The sequence below is a fragment of the Chanodichthys erythropterus genome, chromosome 2 (genome assembly GCF_024489055.1).
Source record: "Chanodichthys erythropterus isolate Z2021 chromosome 2, ASM2448905v1, whole genome shotgun sequence".
Taxonomy (NCBI): domain Eukaryota; kingdom Metazoa; phylum Chordata; class Actinopteri; order Cypriniformes; family Xenocyprididae; genus Chanodichthys; species Chanodichthys erythropterus.
This window is the reverse complement of record NC_090222.1, coordinates 30,760,172-30,777,492: the sequence shown is the minus strand read 5'-3', so window position 1 is coordinate 30,777,492 and position 17,321 is coordinate 30,760,172. Positions and strand designations below refer to the sequence as shown.

General features: G+C 37.7%; 1 protein-coding gene across 3 annotated transcripts in view; it reads left to right on the top strand.

Annotated features, from left to right (window-relative positions):
- Positions 1-16,792, top strand: part of kcnn3 (potassium intermediate/small conductance calcium-activated channel, subfamily N, member 3) — a 74,296-nt gene extending 57,504 nt beyond the window's left edge. For all 3 annotated transcript variants that reach the window (XM_067395933.1, XM_067395951.1, XM_067395942.1), the window contains 4 exons: positions 2,230-2,340; positions 10,690-10,817; positions 12,566-12,635; positions 15,442-16,792. In XM_067395933.1, the coding sequence (XP_067252034.1) occupies positions 2,230-2,340; positions 10,690-10,817; positions 12,566-12,635; positions 15,442-15,786 (654 nt within the window). In that variant the 3' untranslated portion in view covers positions 15,787-16,792. The remainder of the gene's footprint in view (positions 1-2,229; positions 2,341-10,689; positions 10,818-12,565; positions 12,636-15,441) is intronic.
- Positions 16,793-17,321: the final 529 nt, after the last annotated feature.

Below are 17,321 nucleotides of genomic sequence, written 5' to 3'. Positions count from 1 at the left end.
AAACCGCTCAATTCATATGGATTAGTTTTACGATTTCTTTATGAACTTTTTGAAGCATCACAGTTTCAGTTGCATATGGCTGTCTATGGAGTGACAGAAAGCTCTCAGATTTCATCAAAAAGATCTTCATTTGTGTTCCGGAGACGGATGAAAGTCTTAGAACAACATGATGGTGGATAATTAATGACAGAATTTACAGTTTTGGGTGAACTAACCCTTTAAGATGAGTTTTGGTTGATCAGATCACTAGTGGAAACATCTAAATAAAGGGCTTCTAAAAGGTTTCTAGCTTGTCCACCTATACTGACTAACATTATGGGAAACGCGCTAGCCGGACGGGATTTAAACTTTGTTGGCTGGAGACCCAAGTTTGGTTGGAAGACGAAAAACATACCAAGCACAATTCTCTCACCATTCCTTATTGAGAGGGTTTGATCACAGATTTAGTCACAGCAAACAGTGCAAGCAGCTTGTGACAGAACACAGACTGACTGAATGACACTTTCATTTAAGCAGAATATCTCATATGGAGGTCACTGATCTCCAGCTTCAGGGTTGCCAGGTCCCAGAACAATTTCCAGAATAAATGAAAGCTCGATTTTTATAAATCCTTAATTAAATGTTAAAATGAATGCTTTTGAGATATCTGTTAGTAAAGCATTTTTAAACAACATAGAACTTAGAGAATTAGTATGCACTGTTAAAAATAAAATAAATAAATAAATAAATAATTCTAAAAATCTCCTGCAGCTGGTTGCCTTAAACTTTTAAGTTCTCTCAACTTTTGATTTTGAATATGGTCATTTTGTGTTTTGTAAATAAAACTAACAATAACGTGGTCCAGAGTTAAGAATATGATAAAAGTTACCTAAGCTGAATTAAATATTCATTTTTCTGTAAATAATTATGATTAATTGCACATTAAAGTTTTATATTTTTATTATATATATATATATATATATATATATATATATATATATATATATATATATATATATATATATATATATATATATATATATATATATATATATTTATATAATATTTGTTTAATGGCATCTTTTCACTAAGCACAGTGAATGAAGGCCAAAAGTGGCAATTTTAACATGCTATACAAAATGATCTTTGGGGTTTTTATTTATTTATTTTAAAGTTATATTTATGGGCTTTTTGTGCATTTATTTGGAGAGGACAGTAAAGAGCAGACAGGAAAGCATTGGGCAGAGAGGGGAGCAGGATCAGCAAAGGACCTTGAGACAGGAATCAAACTCAGGTCGCTATGAACACATTAGCGCCATATTTCGGCACACTAACCACTAGGCTATCGGCGCCGACATCTGTGGGGTGTTTTGAGCTGAAACTTCACATACACACTGGGGACATCAGAGATTTTTTTTCCTGCCCTTCTAAAATGCACAAAAAAACACTTTTTAACTCACTTAAGACTGTGCTTATCAGGACACTCAAAAAAATGGGAATTCCATTCAAGCGCAAAAGAGAACTCTGCGGCGCTGACGTGCTGTCTGAAGTGGCTTTCTGTGCACGCGTTTCGGGTGTTTGTTCACAGAGAGCCACTTCACAGACAGCGTGCAAGTACAGATTTGAGTTCATTTTTTGCATCTTATTATGCTTGAATGGTTTAATAACACTTGAATGAACACTTTAAAATCTTAACACACACACAGATATATATATATATCTTTGTGTGTGTGTTAAGATTTTAAAGTGGTTAACTTTCATACTGAATAAAAAAAACTGTACCTCTAGAGACAGTTTTTTTCTTTTGGTCGTGTCTTGACTCCCCTAGGACACCAAGTAAACAGAAATGCCACTGGTTCCTCTTGAAAGAAATAGCTGCATGACGCCACAGAATGTAACACTGCAAAAATCCTAATAGTGCTAAAACTCTTTTCATTTTCCTGAAGCAAAATATACATTTTTATAATTCCATTTTTTTCTCTTGATTTTCCGTGAAATATTAGTAAATTATGTCTTTTTGCTCAAAATACTTCACATCCACCGTCTTTTGTGTTTGTTTTGTTTCTTTCTCTTTCTAATACTCTCATGAACTGGGGTTAATGTTTACTTGATCCATCCATGAATCTCCCTTTATCAATCATCATTTATTATCAGTCATGCTCTCCTGTTGCGCCATAAGGATACAAATATAGAGTATTTTTATGCTTCTGTGTGTTTTCACACCTTGACCCCGTCTCTTGTCTCTCGCAGGGAGCAGGTTGCACTGCATTGGTTGTTGCCGTGGTAGCCAGAAAGCTTGAGCTGACAAAGGCGGAGAAGCATGTGCACAACTTTATGATGGACACACAGCTCACCAAACGGGTAAACACACTTACACACATGCTTCAATAAATGGGCACGTAGGCACAGCTTTATATTTAGAGAACCATATACATATACCAGTTTTCTTTCTCCCTAGGTCCTGTTTAATTTTTCATGCACTTGAAGGACTCAGAAATAGCTCTCTGTATCAAATATGTAGGCAGCATCATGGCTGACATTAGTGACTAGAAGGCTGGTGATCAATAATTGCAACACAGATTAAAAAAAAAATCACTTTAGCTGTGGAGTGCTTCTTCAAATGAGTAGCTACAGTAAATGCCTTCCTCAAGTGAGGGAGCAAGACAGAGGATGGAAAATGAGCCTCTTTTTGTTAGGTTTATTACCTCAAGCTTACTCAATTGCCTCACCTTAAAAAGCTGTTGGGGGACAAGAGAAAGAAAGATTGATAAATGCTGTAGCGTTAGCGCACCGATCATCCTCATACATTGAATTTGACGCTACTATGGTTACAAACCTCTACAAAAAGCAGAAAAATGTTCTTGCAACTTTGACCTCACAAACCTGTTGCCGTGGAGACACAGTGACAAAAGCTTTACCTTCAACTGGATGGAAGGGTGCAGGTTGTTCCTCCGTCTTCTCATCAGGAGGAACTGACAGTGCAGTGAAGATGGACAGGTTTCTCAGGCCAGAATTGTTTATCACAAACTATCCTTGAATAGAAATGCTAATGTGCTCTTTCTAAAGTATTCCAGTTTTCTAATCACGTCGGTACCATTTTCACAATTTTTCATAAGTGGTAAATAAACTCTTCTGAACTGATTATACTTGTAACAGCCAGTCTTCAAGAATTAATGTGCATTCATGTGGGTTGTAAATGTTGTCTTTCATGCAATTATTTTTTTTAAAGGTTACTGTTTAATGAACACAAAACAGAATGATCTTCTTTCAATTTAGTCATTTTTAACTTCCTGTCTATTCAGTACGCTCTTAGAACTAATGTTCTAAGAGCATCTCATTCCATGTTGATCCTTTAACATCCATGGAACTTTTGCATTGCACAAAAGATTCTTTATAGTGGAAATTGGTTCTTCAGATTAATACAATTTTCTTCAAACTTAAAAAAAAAAAAAAAGTTCTTTTAAGAAATGTTCACTGAAAGGTTCTTTTGGGAACCCAAAATGGATCTTCTATAGCATCTTCTAAATACACCTGCCTGTAACTTTAGTAATCCTGAAGACCTTGATTACCTTCAGGTGTGTTTAGTTAGGGTTAGAGCTAAACTCTTGCCCTGTCAAAATACCCACACTTGCAGTCTTGGCCTCTTGAGAGCTCGTCCACGTGACAGGAAGTAAGTGCGCAAGACTGTCCCATGTCTTAAAAATGCCCAAGTGCAGTACCCTTACATGCACACTAAACCCACACTATCTTGAATACCGCTTCGGAGCGGTATTCGAGGCTAAGCTTATCCCATCGTGCACATGCCCCGAAATCGCGAGATGTCAAGGAAAACATTCGACTGCAAGTTAAATTATATATTACATATAATTTGGTAGTAAAATATAAAGTATTGTGCATTTTATTGATGCAAAGATGAGTAGGCTATGTGTATTTTGTACAACATTTGCAACTGCTGTTTATCACTTAAAGAAGCACCACAATTTTAAAAAAGTCTCTTCTGTTAGTTACATGGTGACCACTGAACAGACATTTAGAACTGTATTTTGAAATGCAGAGTAATGAAAATAATAATTAAAAAAGAAGAAGCTGTAAACGCTTGCATTTTTTGCAAGACTGTAAGTGTGTCCAGCCGGGCAATCAAAAGTTCTACACACACTTGTGGTCTTGGGCCAAATACAGGAAATGCATCATGTAAGTAGATAAGTGGTCAAGTGCAAAGACCGCAAGTGTGGGTATTTGGACAAGGCCTCTGCACAGTACAATGCAAATATTGAATAAGTACAATGGCCCTCCAGGATCAACGTCCCCCACCCCTGTTCTATAGCATCACTACAAAAACCCCCTTTTAAAACCTTTATTTTTAGGACTGTAGCAAATAATGCTAGATACAAGTTTCAAATCATCCATACACATTTAGGCCGTGTGTCCACCTAAGCGTTTTTTCCAGCTGCTAGCGTATTTTTTCAATTGTTTTCAATGGGAACGCTGCGTTTTTTAAACGCTGAGCGTGTTTTTTACGCTCAAGCGCTGAGAGCTGGGCGTTTTTTACTGGTCGCCTCGAGTTGAAGAATGTTCAACTTTGAGTAAAACGCTGCGCTAATCACTGTCACTTTTTAGCCAGCCATCCAATCAGAGTGGAGGAGGGGCGGGACAAATACAACACCGACCAACTGTCACAACATTCTTGCTGTACAGCGACATCAACTAACAGAGAACGGAACAAAAATGGATGAGAAATTAATATTGCTGCTCTCCGAAAATACATAGCAAAGTAATTTCACATTGTGTTTACATTTTAAGTCTGAAACAAATTACCTGCGAAATCAGTTTTAAGTAACAGTGCCGCGGATATTCCGTATCATAGCAACAAAGCGTCTCAACGGAAAAAAACGTTGCGCTGCAGAAGCGCTCTCAAGCGCTCACAGACGGGCGTTTTAAGCAAAGCGCCTAGCGTTTTCAGCTGGCTAAAAACGCTTAGGTGACACACGGCCTTAAAAATAAAGGTTTTTATTGGCATCTATGGTTTCATAAATAACCTTGAACACCCTTTCTATTGCACAAAAGGTTCTATATAGTGGAAAAAATGGCAGGTGCCGGTGTTTCATATGTCATGCGTTCGGCCAATCAACATACACATACATCACTGGTAGTTCTTTTTGTGCTGAGCCTGCACTGACCCTACTCTAAAATCTAAAGTAGGAGCTAATTTAGTCTCCCTAAAAGGCGTTCCTATTACTAAAATAGGAGTACGCAGTTGGCCCAGCCTGTTAAGCTGAGGCAATTGAGTAGGCCCAGCACAGTAAAAACTACCAGTGATGTAAGTGTATGTTGATTGGCCGAACACATGCCATACGAAACACCGGCTCCCGCTGTTTTTAAAAAGCCATTCAAACAGAGTTTACAAATGCTTACTCCATTAACTAACTCCACAAACATGAACAACAATGATAAGACATAAACATATCAAAAACCAAAATACAGCTCCGATCACACTGTCCTCCAGTTGTTGATATTGTTGAATGCCGTGTTTAAATGACATCTCTCTTCTGGTGGTGCAAATGCAACCAGGAAAAAGGCCCTAGGGGAACATTTAGTTCTCGGGGGACTGCCCTGGTGGCTAGTTCCTATAACTGGTTCGTGGTTCTTCTTCATATCTTGTACTCCTTTTTGAACAAAATGTTCTGATTGAATTGACAGTTGTAGATTGAGGTGAACTAGTCTAGCAGCTGTTATAATGGTAAGGCTTCAGTTTACCACATAATCAACAATGATGGCCCAGACTTCATTACAGTTCCCTGCCCTCTGCCTTCTCCTCTCTGACGTCCGCTTTCAACTGCTTCGACCTCTCTGACAGTCTCTTTCTCTCGGTCTCTTGTCCCATCTTGTCTTTGATTGATTGTACAGTACCTAGTAGTGACTGCCATGTGAAAAAATGCTGTATGGCAATACTGTAAGAAAGAGGGCATTTTCGATTAAATCAGTGGTTCTCAATCAGGGGCCTCAGCAAACTTCCAAAGGGGCTTCAAGTATAACGTTATTTAAGATAAGACAAAACAAACAATTATTATTTTCAGTACTCTGCATTTTAAAATACACTTCTAAATGTCTGTTCAGTGGTCGCCATTTAACTAACAGAAGAGACTATTTTAAAATTGTGGTGCTGCTTTAAGTAAAAAAAAGCAGGTGCAAGTGATGTACACACAGCCTACCCATCTTTGCATCAATTAAATGTGCAACACTTAATATTTTACTACCAAATTATATGTAATATACAATTAATTTAACTTACAGTCAAATGTTTTCCTTGACACCTCGCAGTTTCGGGGCATGCGAGTTCCGAACATAATGCATGATGGGATACACTTAGCCTTGAATAGCACTCAGAAGCGGTATTCAAGGTAGTGTGGGTTTAGTGTGCATTAAGGGTACTGCACCTGGGCATTTTTAAGACATGGGACAGTCTTGCACACTTACTTCCTGACGCGTGCACGAGCTCTCAAGTGGCCAAGACCGCAAGTGTGGGTATTTGGACAGGGCTATTGGCTGCAGGTGTGTGTGTGTAATCAGTGCAATGTATGATGGGAAATGTAGTCCGGGGTGAAGTGCAAAAGTTAGTGTGGCGCAAGAGTCCATACAAAACAGAACTGGGATTGTAACATATACATTGAGACACTGTACACAGTGATTGAATTTTATAATTTAATTTAAATAAGTTTTATTAATTCTTTAATTATTTAGGATTTTATCACTTGTTTTATTTTTATATGGGGAACACAAAAAAAAGCTTTGCTGTGGTATTAAAAAATAGTGTCCTTAAAAAAATTATATCTGGTATCATCGTTCTCCCTCTCTCATTCTCTAACTTGCCCCATCTCTGGCTTTTCTCATAAATGAGACCTGCATTGAGGTTGGGCCAAAGCTCCTACTCTTGTATTATTAAATACACTGACCACTGTTAATTAATCAGAGCTGTGCAGTGCTAAATCCAGACACAGCACTTAAAAAAAGAGCCTGGTGCTGCCCTATGGGTGGAGGAATACTGTCAAATCAGGAGCTTATTAAAAACGGGAAGGTTCTATCATCCCTCCGTTGCCCACAGAGGATGTAATTGTTCTTTCCACCGAAGCGGCGCCCCTTTGAAGTCTCCTCATTCATTTTTCTTCAGCAGATTTTCTTATTCAATTTTGTCCTTTATTTGCTCTCCCTTTCCCTTTTCTGGTGCCATATGTGAGATCTACAGAGTATTTGTTGTTTCAAGACCTCACAAATGAATTTTTCGATGCACAGGGAGGTCTTCAAGAGTCAAGAGTTAAAAATACTAAAATCAGTCCTTCCAGGATTCCCCAGGACTTTTTTCTGATTTTTGCAGCCTAAAATGACTCAAATTTGTGGCAATATTTACAGCATTTCTTGTTGTTTTGCAGTGAAAATATACCACAGACAACATTCTTTTAACATTGTTATTACTTTTCTGACCTTGAGAACCACTGCAGTGCTCCAGACTAACATTTAAAGGCAGTAGCACCGGTGCCGTTAAGTTCTAAGGTGGCACCAGCCCCTGATTTGGCAGTGCTGTGAGGGCTGACAGAAAAGCACTATTTCTAAAAAAAAATGTTTGCTTTAGTACATTGTGAAACTGTTAGTTTTACAAATGGGGACAAACTTTGAAGGATGAACAAATAATGTTTTGGGCATCTCATTAAAAATAACATTCAAATTGGGCAATATTTAAAGCTCTGAAGTGCTGGGAAAAGTTGTGTGAAGCACTTAAAAGCACTCAAAAACATTAAACCATTTCTGCCGCAAGTTATTTCTGTTAGTGTTACTATGATTTCACAGCGATGTTAACAGTGTTTGATCTGATAACTGTGGTTTGAGAGAGAATTCTACGACGAAATTGAATGCTTCTCACAGGATATTCACAGCGATGTTATTAATTCTGCGGTGAATTCAAGCGCTTCATTCCCAGCGCGCAGTCACGCCATAACTTGTTGATTGTGATGTACTATAAAATGTCCATATAATTGTACATTTTGATTGTTTATCATTAATCTTATATTATCCTCATTATCCAGCATGATCACCATTGACAAAAAGTTATTAGTAGTAGTAGTGGTTGTAGTATTAATTTGTTTATTGTGGCACATATCTTCATTATGCTAACTGGTATAATTTCTCAACAATTCAACAAATCAATCCAGTATTCCATCAAAAAGGTTCTATGGCATCATTCTAATTTCAGATGGATTTTCTTACTTTTTTCAATGCGAATGTGACATTTTTTTAAAGGTGCCATTGAATTGAAAATTGAATTTACCTCGGCATAGTTGAATAACAAGAGTTCAGTACATGGAAATGACATACAGTGAGTCTCAAACTCCATTGTTTCCTCCTTCTTGTGTAAATCTCATTTGTTTAAAAGACCTCCGAAGAACAGGCGAATCTCAACATAACACCGACTGTTACGTAACAGTCGGGGTGTACGCCCCCAATATTTGCATATGCCAGCCCATGATTGAGGCATTACACAAGGGCAGCCTGTATTAACGTCTGGATGTGCACAGATGAATCAATAGACTAGGTAAGCAAGCAAGGACAACAGCGAAAAATAGCAGATGGAGCAATAATAACTGACATGATCCATGATTACATGATATTTTTAGTGATATTTGTAAATTGTCTTTCTAAATGTTTCGGTAGCATGTTGCTAATGTACTGTTAAATGTGGTTAAAGTTACCATCGTTTATTACTGTATTCACGGAGACAAGAGCCATCACTATTTTCATTGTTAAACACTTGCAGTCTGTATAATTCATAAACACAACTTCATTCTTTATAAATCTCTCCAACAGTGTAGTGTTAGCCGTTAGCCACGGAGCACTATCAAACTCATTCAGAATCAAATATAAACACCCAAATAAATACTATACTTACGTGATTAGACATGCTGCATGACGAACACTTTGTAAAGATCCATTTTGAGGGTTATATTAGCTGTGTGAACTTTGTTTATGCAGTGATAGAGTGGACAGCTCAGGAGGGGCAGAGAGCGCGAGCAATTAAAGGGGCCGCAGCCTGAATTGGCGCATTTCTAATTATGCCTCAAAATAGGCAGTTCAAAAAATTAATTTAAAAAATCTATGGGGTATTTTGAGCTGCAACTTCACAGACACATTCAGGGGACACCTTAGACTTATATTACATCTTGTAAAAAAACGTTCGATGGCACCTTTAAAACTAATGAAAATTTACATTTTGAAAAAAATACTTTCTCAGCATCTTCTTAAGATCACAGGTCTCAAATAAAACAATATACATATACATATATACATATACAAATGTCAACATACCACAAGACAAAAGAATTGTTTACTTTGAATAGTTAAAACTCCAAATAACCAGTACCAAATAACAACTTGGAAAAGTAACTGTACATCTGTCAATATGTCTGTATAGCAAGGTACATGACTTTTTGACAAGTAATTATTAAAGAATGAAACAATATGAAAATCACTACAGTGGTATTTGGGGAGATGTAGAACAAGAATCTGATGGAGTTTGCAGAAAACAATTTGATTTTATACATTTTTTTAATTTTTTATTATTTTTTTTTTTATTTTTTTTTTTTTTACCGACACCGAACGCCCACACCTTTATCCTACCACACAACCTTTAGACGTGCAATATATTTTTAAGCGTAGATGGCGTGACCGTGTGTCTCCGAAGCGCAGATGTGTCATGTGACCGAGATCGGCATGCCGCTCTGAACTTCTGTCGCCCTGTCTATTATTGGTCCGAGCTGCGCAGCTCAAACGAGTTGACTAAATGCATGTTGCGATGATGTCACGGGACATATCTAAGCCTAAAATCTGCAGAAAATCTGCGGCAAATAAGAAAAAATGCAAGCTCCTCCGAATATTGTGGAGTTTGCTTGATTTTGCAATAAATTGAGCGATCCTGGAGGGGACTGTAAAATATTTGAAACACAAAACATTCTGTTGTGCCCCTTTCTTTGCAAAAACTTGCATCTTATTTGCTAACCACCTGCAATCCTATTTAACCAGGTGCTAAATGCGCTAGCATAGCCCTGCACTGCATTTAATTAGGTCAATGAAGTGCTAAAAAATGCAACACTAACTGAATGCATTATTATTTAATAAAATATACGTTAGACAAAAGTGGTCCTGACTGAAATATTGGTAACTCTCAAATTACACTCATTGTTCTAATTAGAATACATCACATCACATCCATTCGGGTGGTAACATATGATTTTTAACACATTCGAAGCTCAAATCAGATCCAAAAATTCAATATACACAGATGATCGCAACTCCACGCAGCTGCAGTACTACTCCCCAACTTCCAGTCTGTTGTTTTTTGGGGATATTTAAAAGGCGGCTGTACTTCAACTAATATTGTCCTTCAAAATTTTACCACAAAGACATAAAGATGTCTTGTAACAGCTTTTTAGAGTTGACTCTCTCTTATTGGACATCACTTGTCTGGAGCCAGAATAGTCAATCGACCAAATGACAGATGTCTGTTGTCAGTTCACTCTGGAATATTTCCCCAAAAGACCTTTAATTTGGAAACAATTTGGGGTTGTGTGCATGTATTGGCAAAGCAGAGCTTATACTTGTCATTACTTTCTCCTGAGGTGTTTTTCCTGTTGCTAATGTTGTTGTTATGGCGACATGTCCCCTCAGATAAAGAACGCAGCAGCGAATGTTCTACGAGAGACTTGGCTGATATACAAGCACACCAAGCTGATGAAGAAAATTGACCACTCCCGTGTACGCAAGCATCAGAGGAAGTTCCTTCAAGCCATTCACCAGTGAGAAAAACAGCCTCCCTTCACAGACACGCAGCTTTACACCACAATTTCACTTAAGCCATCATCTATGCACTTTTTACTTTAAACACACACAGTACTTGGTGAGCTTTAGCGATGTAAGCTAAAACTGCACAAAAAGCATTTGGAGTGCTTCACATTTGAGCTGAGTGGCCAGATGTGCGATGAGTGTGATTGTGGCAGTTAGCATGTCTGACCTGCCCTTCGACATGATACCTGAGATAAAACATGACAAATACATATATGAACTGATAATGGTTAGCTGTTAGTTTTAATTTATCAATCTGTTTTTTTTTGTTTGTTTGTTTGTTTTTTTTTAAATCTGTGTACAAGTGTAGTGATGGTTTTCTGAACCATTCATCTATTCAGAGTCAGACCTGTTTAGAAACCTAGAAACGTGGAAGACCTTCGTTCATCTTCAGAACACAAATTAAGATATTTTGATTAAATCCAATGGCTCAGCGAGGCCTGCATAGACAGCAGTGGTACTTCCTCTCTCAAGATCCATAAAGATACTAAAAACATATTTAAATCAGTTCATGTGAGTTTAGTGGTTCTACCTTAATATTATAAAGCGATAAGTATATTTTTTGTGCACCAAAAAAACTAAATAATGACTTTTTAACAGTATCTAGTGATGGCAGACTTCATAACACTGCTTCTTGAAGCTTCTGAGCTTTACGAATCAAATCAGTGGAGTTTGATACGTGATCCGAATTACTGATTCGACTCAAAAGATTCATAACGCTCTGAAGCAGTGTTTTGAAATCGGCCATCACTAGATATTGTTAAAAAGTCGTTATTTAGTTTTTTTGGTGCATAAAAAATATTCTCATTGCTTTATAATATTAAAATAGAACCACTGTACTCACATGAACTGATTTAAATATGGTTTTAGTACCTTTATAGATCTTGAGAAAGGAAGTACCATTGCTGGCTATGCAGACCTCGCTGAGCCATCGGATTTAATCAAAAATATCTTAATTTGTGATCCGAAGATGAACGAAGGTCTTACGGGTGTAGAACGACATGAGGGTAAATAATAAATGACATTATTTTTGGGTGAACTAACCCTTTAAGACCAATCAGAAGCCTCTGCCAAACAGTTGTTTTGCCAGTGGACTGGACAAATACGCGAGCGCTAATGCTAATATGGCTAGAGCCCTCTTGCCTATTAGCAAATTAGATAAAACTACTGAGCTAATGTTACGTTACCTAATCCATCAAATCCATAAGCCAGTCCAATTTGGTTATAATGTCACTCTGACTTTTCAGATCATCATCATGCTACTGAAGTGACCAGGTTTTTACTATTCATTCATTTGGCCAAACTATGACTGCTGTTTCAGCTTTTTTGACTATTAGCCCTCATGTCCTCTGTCTCTGTGTAGGTGCCCACCACACACATACTCATCATTTTAAGAACTCTAATCCTCTTGTCACTGTTTTGTCGTGGCCCTGGCCGCCAATTTTAAGGCCTCCATTTAAACCGAAGCCTTTCTTTTAAAGAAATTCCACACTTATGGAATCCTTTTAAGTCTGAAGCTATTAGGAATTGCGCCATAATTGCGTATTCATCTTGGGGGATTTTCATCAACAACAAACAAATAAAGAAAACAAGCTGATTAAGTTAATTAGCTAGTTGAGGTTTACAATTGAGGGCCGTTAGTGCTAGTGAGATTAGGAGGAGGTCTAATGGGCTGTGTGTGTGTTTGTCCCTGTTTTGATAGATTGCGAAGTGTTAAAATGGAGCAGAGAAAACTCAGTGATCAAGCTAATACTCTGGTGGACCTATCAAAGGTAAGACTACTGTCCATGCTCACACATCAACACAAATCACAGACATGGTCGCACATCAGAGCCCACGCATATGCACGTTACATCTGTTAGGAAACAGTAGACACCCACACACACTTTCGATGACATTGTGTTCCCTTTCCTGCAATTTTGCCATGCACACAAACACTTTATAATGCCCAAGGCTGCAAGTACGTCGACGGCAACACATAATGCCCGGTGACACACGCATACCTTTGCTTTCCCAAATATATCTCAGCATTCAACTGTTTCCATGCTGACCCGTTTGTTTCTGTGGCTTTGTGTCTCCTAGCAACCTGAACAAGTGTTAAAGCAGGGATGACAGTGGGAGCGAGGAGATGGGGAGAGGGAGAGGGTGGGAGGGGAGAGAGACAGGAAGCTGAAGAATGACAGAAAATGTGTGCAATTCAAGATATTTTTCGTGATGGTCGTGTGTGCCTGTTTGGGCATTTTTTTCTGAATGTAACCAGTGTTTTTATTTCTTTTGTGCTTTTTTTTTTGGTGAAAGAGAGTTGTGTGTTCCTGGACTGCGCACCATTTCTCTTTTTAAATGTGAAGATGTAGTACAGTGTCAAATTGTTTTTTCTTAGTATTCCTCCCTAAATTGTAGTAGACTCATGGCTAAAAACAGAAGAAAAATAAACTTGAAGATATGTTTTCTGAAAACAGAAAATTTTTGCTATATAACTATATAATGTATTAAGGTTCTAATAGGTTCATAACTCATGTTTAGACTTTTTTTTTTTTTTTTTGCTGTAAATACAATCCAAAAATAGTGTTTTTTTTAGTATAATTTCTCTAGACTACTATAAGTTCTCCTTCCCCAGAGGATAATTTTCTTGCTAGACAAGTGGAGATTTTGGCTACATTTTATTCAAGTATCAACTTTGTCTCTGTTGTTTTTCTTAAAATTCCAGAAAGTGGGACACAAACAAAAAGTGGAACAAAAATGAGACAGTTGTTGATACACAGTATGACGTTAGAGCTATAAAATGAATACAAATTTCATATGATTTGGTCTTGGAAAAATATTTGATTTCAGACTTTGTGCACAGTTTGATCTTGTTGAGAATCTCAAAAGGAGAAACGGGGAGATTACTCGAGTCTTTTTCTCTTTGGAGAAGCTGGAGACTCGAGCAAAACTCTCCATTTAATCTCCATTTAGTTTTATTGCTGTCTAGCCAAAGAAACCAAGACATTACAGATGAGATCAAAATTGACCCTATTTACTTAATGCACTTGATGGACGTTCCTGGTTCTATTATACAAAATTGTTTGTCGTCATAATCTTTCATCAAAATGGAATAACACACTCTTCTTCTGCTTTCCTTTTCCATTGATGACACTATTGAATAATGCTAGCCAATAACCAAATAGCTACTTGTTTTAGCACGCTCCATTCTGGCATGTAGCCTAACGGCAACTGTTCACAATCTGATCAATTTCTGATGGATAAAAGCCCGTTCACACCAAGAACGATAACTATAAAGATCACTATACTAACACACGATAACATTCTGTTTCTGTTATCTACCTCCTTAAATGCTCGATCTCTTTAAAGTCAGATGAATACTGATTGGCTGTCAGTAAAGTTTTTGGTGTTCATCAGCTGGAAAAAATCATTCTGAAAGTGTTTCCAATGATTTCGTTATTTTGTTTCATTATAGTTATTGTTATAATTGTGGTGTGAACTTCCATGTTTTTATAGATTTAATGCCCGTTCACACCAAGAACGATAACTATAATGATAAATATATTTGCGTCCATGCTAACGAACTATAACAGTCTGTTTATTCTAAACACACGCACTGCAGATTCAAGTGTGTACAGCATGTTTTTGCTGTTCTTGTTGTATTTACACGGTTTTAACCAGCAGATGTCCTCGGCATGCTATGTTTTGAGTTATTAGCTAGTGTAATCGATCTAACCTAACAGTGAATTTACCTGATGAAGTCAATGTAGTGGAGTAAAAACAACGCCTAGTCTTTTTCACTGCAACTTCAAAGGAAGCAAGACAATGTTGTCGAAAATAATGCTGGATACCTGAAGTAATTTTATGTTACTTTGTTTGCTAGCCTGGTATGATCTCATCGTTAATACTTCTCACCATTTATTCCGAGGGTATGACCGACTCTTATCCATATATATCCATTTTCTTTAAAGTATCCTTGAAAAGGGGGGTTAACTTGTCAAACAGAGGTGGCTTTTTCTGGACCTCAGTGATTAACTTCTCCGCAGTGTCTTCTGCCATTAAATGCGTGAGCCCTTAAATTAATGGATTCTGATTGGCTGTCAGTGTTTTATCGTTCAACAGCTGGGAAAAAAAAATCGTTCTGGAAGTGATTTTTCTACCGTTATCGTTATAGCTGTGGTGTGGACAGTGTTATATTTAGAATGATTTTTAGAACTATATCTTTATCGTTATCTTTACAGTTGTCATTCTTGGTGTGAACAGGCCTTTAAATGATTATTAAAACTTTATAGTTATCATTATAGGTGTGAACAAGGAGCCTTGATTCCCATCAAGTCCCATCCAACATTGTTTTAATAATTGAAAATCCTGTTTCCCTCAAAACGTATCACATTAAGAAGTAAAATGGATTATGTACACCATGTTGACTTTAAAGAGATCTCATTTGAGATTTTTATTTCCTAAGGGAATTTATTGCTCCATTTATTATCTCGACTCAGTATTGTTCAGTATACTTTTTCCCTTCGTCTTGCATCACTCCCTTTATTTTAGCACAGTATTTTTGTCTAACTACGCTGTCGTTCTCTCTTCACATAGATGCAGAGCGTCATGTATGAACTGATGTCTGAGCTGAACGACCGCAGTGAGGATCTGGAGAGGCAGATGTTAAGTCTGGAGCAGCGGGTGGAGCAGCTGACGGCCGGCTTTAACGCTCTGCCCGCTCATTTGTCGGCCACGCTCAGCGCCCAGCATACCGCACTCATTCAACTGCTGCGTGAGCGTGATGCCAAGGTCCTGAGCCCCACTGTGCCCTCTGTGCTCTCACCCACCGCTGCCAGCCTGCCTCTAGCCAACCCCCCCTCCGGCTCCGGCTCTGGCTCCGGCTCCATCCCGGCTCAGCCCACCGAGGACAGTCCCAACACCAGCAGCTCCAGCTGCTGAGAGCACTGGTGCGGGAAGTTCCCTCCAGGGCGGAGAGTTGGATGATTAGTCCTAACGAAGAGAAGTGATGACATAACCATATACACGCATACACATACAATGCACTGTAACTACGAGCATTACGCAGCTTAACGCCACAGAATATATCACAATGGAGGAGATGCTAACATTTGCACAAAAACCCTATGAAGAAACTGCCATATTTCATGTAGTCCAAACTAAGGACGTACTTTACTGTTACCATGAATGTATACATTTTAGAAGACACTGACTCAGACATGTTAACATGCATGGACACTCATAAACACACTTTCTCTAATTCCCTCTTTGCTACCAAAGTGCTTTGTCTATAGTTGACTGAAACGGACTAAGGTGTGTGTTGCAAAACAAGTGATCGGGGTGGTTGGGATTAGAGAGAGTATAAATAATCAGCGCCCGAGAATGTTATGATGGCAAATCATCATAGAGTTCTGGACAGCACTTTTTACAGTCTGCAAGAGACTAACAGCCATTTGAGCAAAGTATTATTTCGAAGAGCGATGCTGAGGCCAGTCGATACATTATAAAAACCACCCCATCAAGGTGGAACAGCTGCTCACACGGAAATAACTGTAGAATGAGTGATTATAGTCATTTTCTTAGTGGAATTGCTTCTATTATAATGGTGTTGGAATAAGAGACTATTTTACTTCTGACCCCATTTCAATGGAGAGACCATTTTGAAAACTGACTAATATTGACATCCTGTGGCCGGAATACTGAATTACATCCGCTTGGAATATTGTACAGTATGCTATTACTGAAACTTAGCTTTGTATCGCTCAGTTTTTTACCATTAATTATTACTAACGCAGTTATAGCTCATATTTATTATAATTATACGATAGCATTCTTCTCATTCGTCATGGAAATTATGATTGCTGTATAAATAATGATTTTATTAATATTAATTATAGATAAGGGAGGTGCCGTTTGAGGTTGAAATTATTTTGTAATTTTATTTTACCAGAGAGAATTAATAAAGTATATATCTATACTTGACTGTGTCTGTGTGTGAGTGTCATTGTGGGACTGACAAAACCAAAGGTGTTTGTTTCTGTGAAATGGTGCAGCATTCGCGTGCAGCCTTAAACGTTCTTGTTGTGGTATAGATTTCATAATGTATAGTTTAATATTTATTTATAATTTCACCTTCTTATATTTCTAATAAAGAATTAACACCATAAAAGAAGTCAAAGGTTAGAGTCTTAGTACAAGTTTTTTTTTTTTCTCCATACAAGTGTAAATGAATATATTGAAAAGGGTTTCAAATGTTTTAGTAGGCTAATTTATTAATCTTAAATGTGAGGTAGACTAACAAACAGAAGTTGCGTTCGGTAGAAGAGGAACGGTACAGTATGCTGCTCCTTCACTTTCTATTAGATATTTCAGGCGGTACACAGGCCTATGTCGATAAAGCATGACCTCCATTATGGATTTATTGTAACTTTATATACAGGCTTGGGAGGGTTACTTAAAAAAAAGAACCACAATAT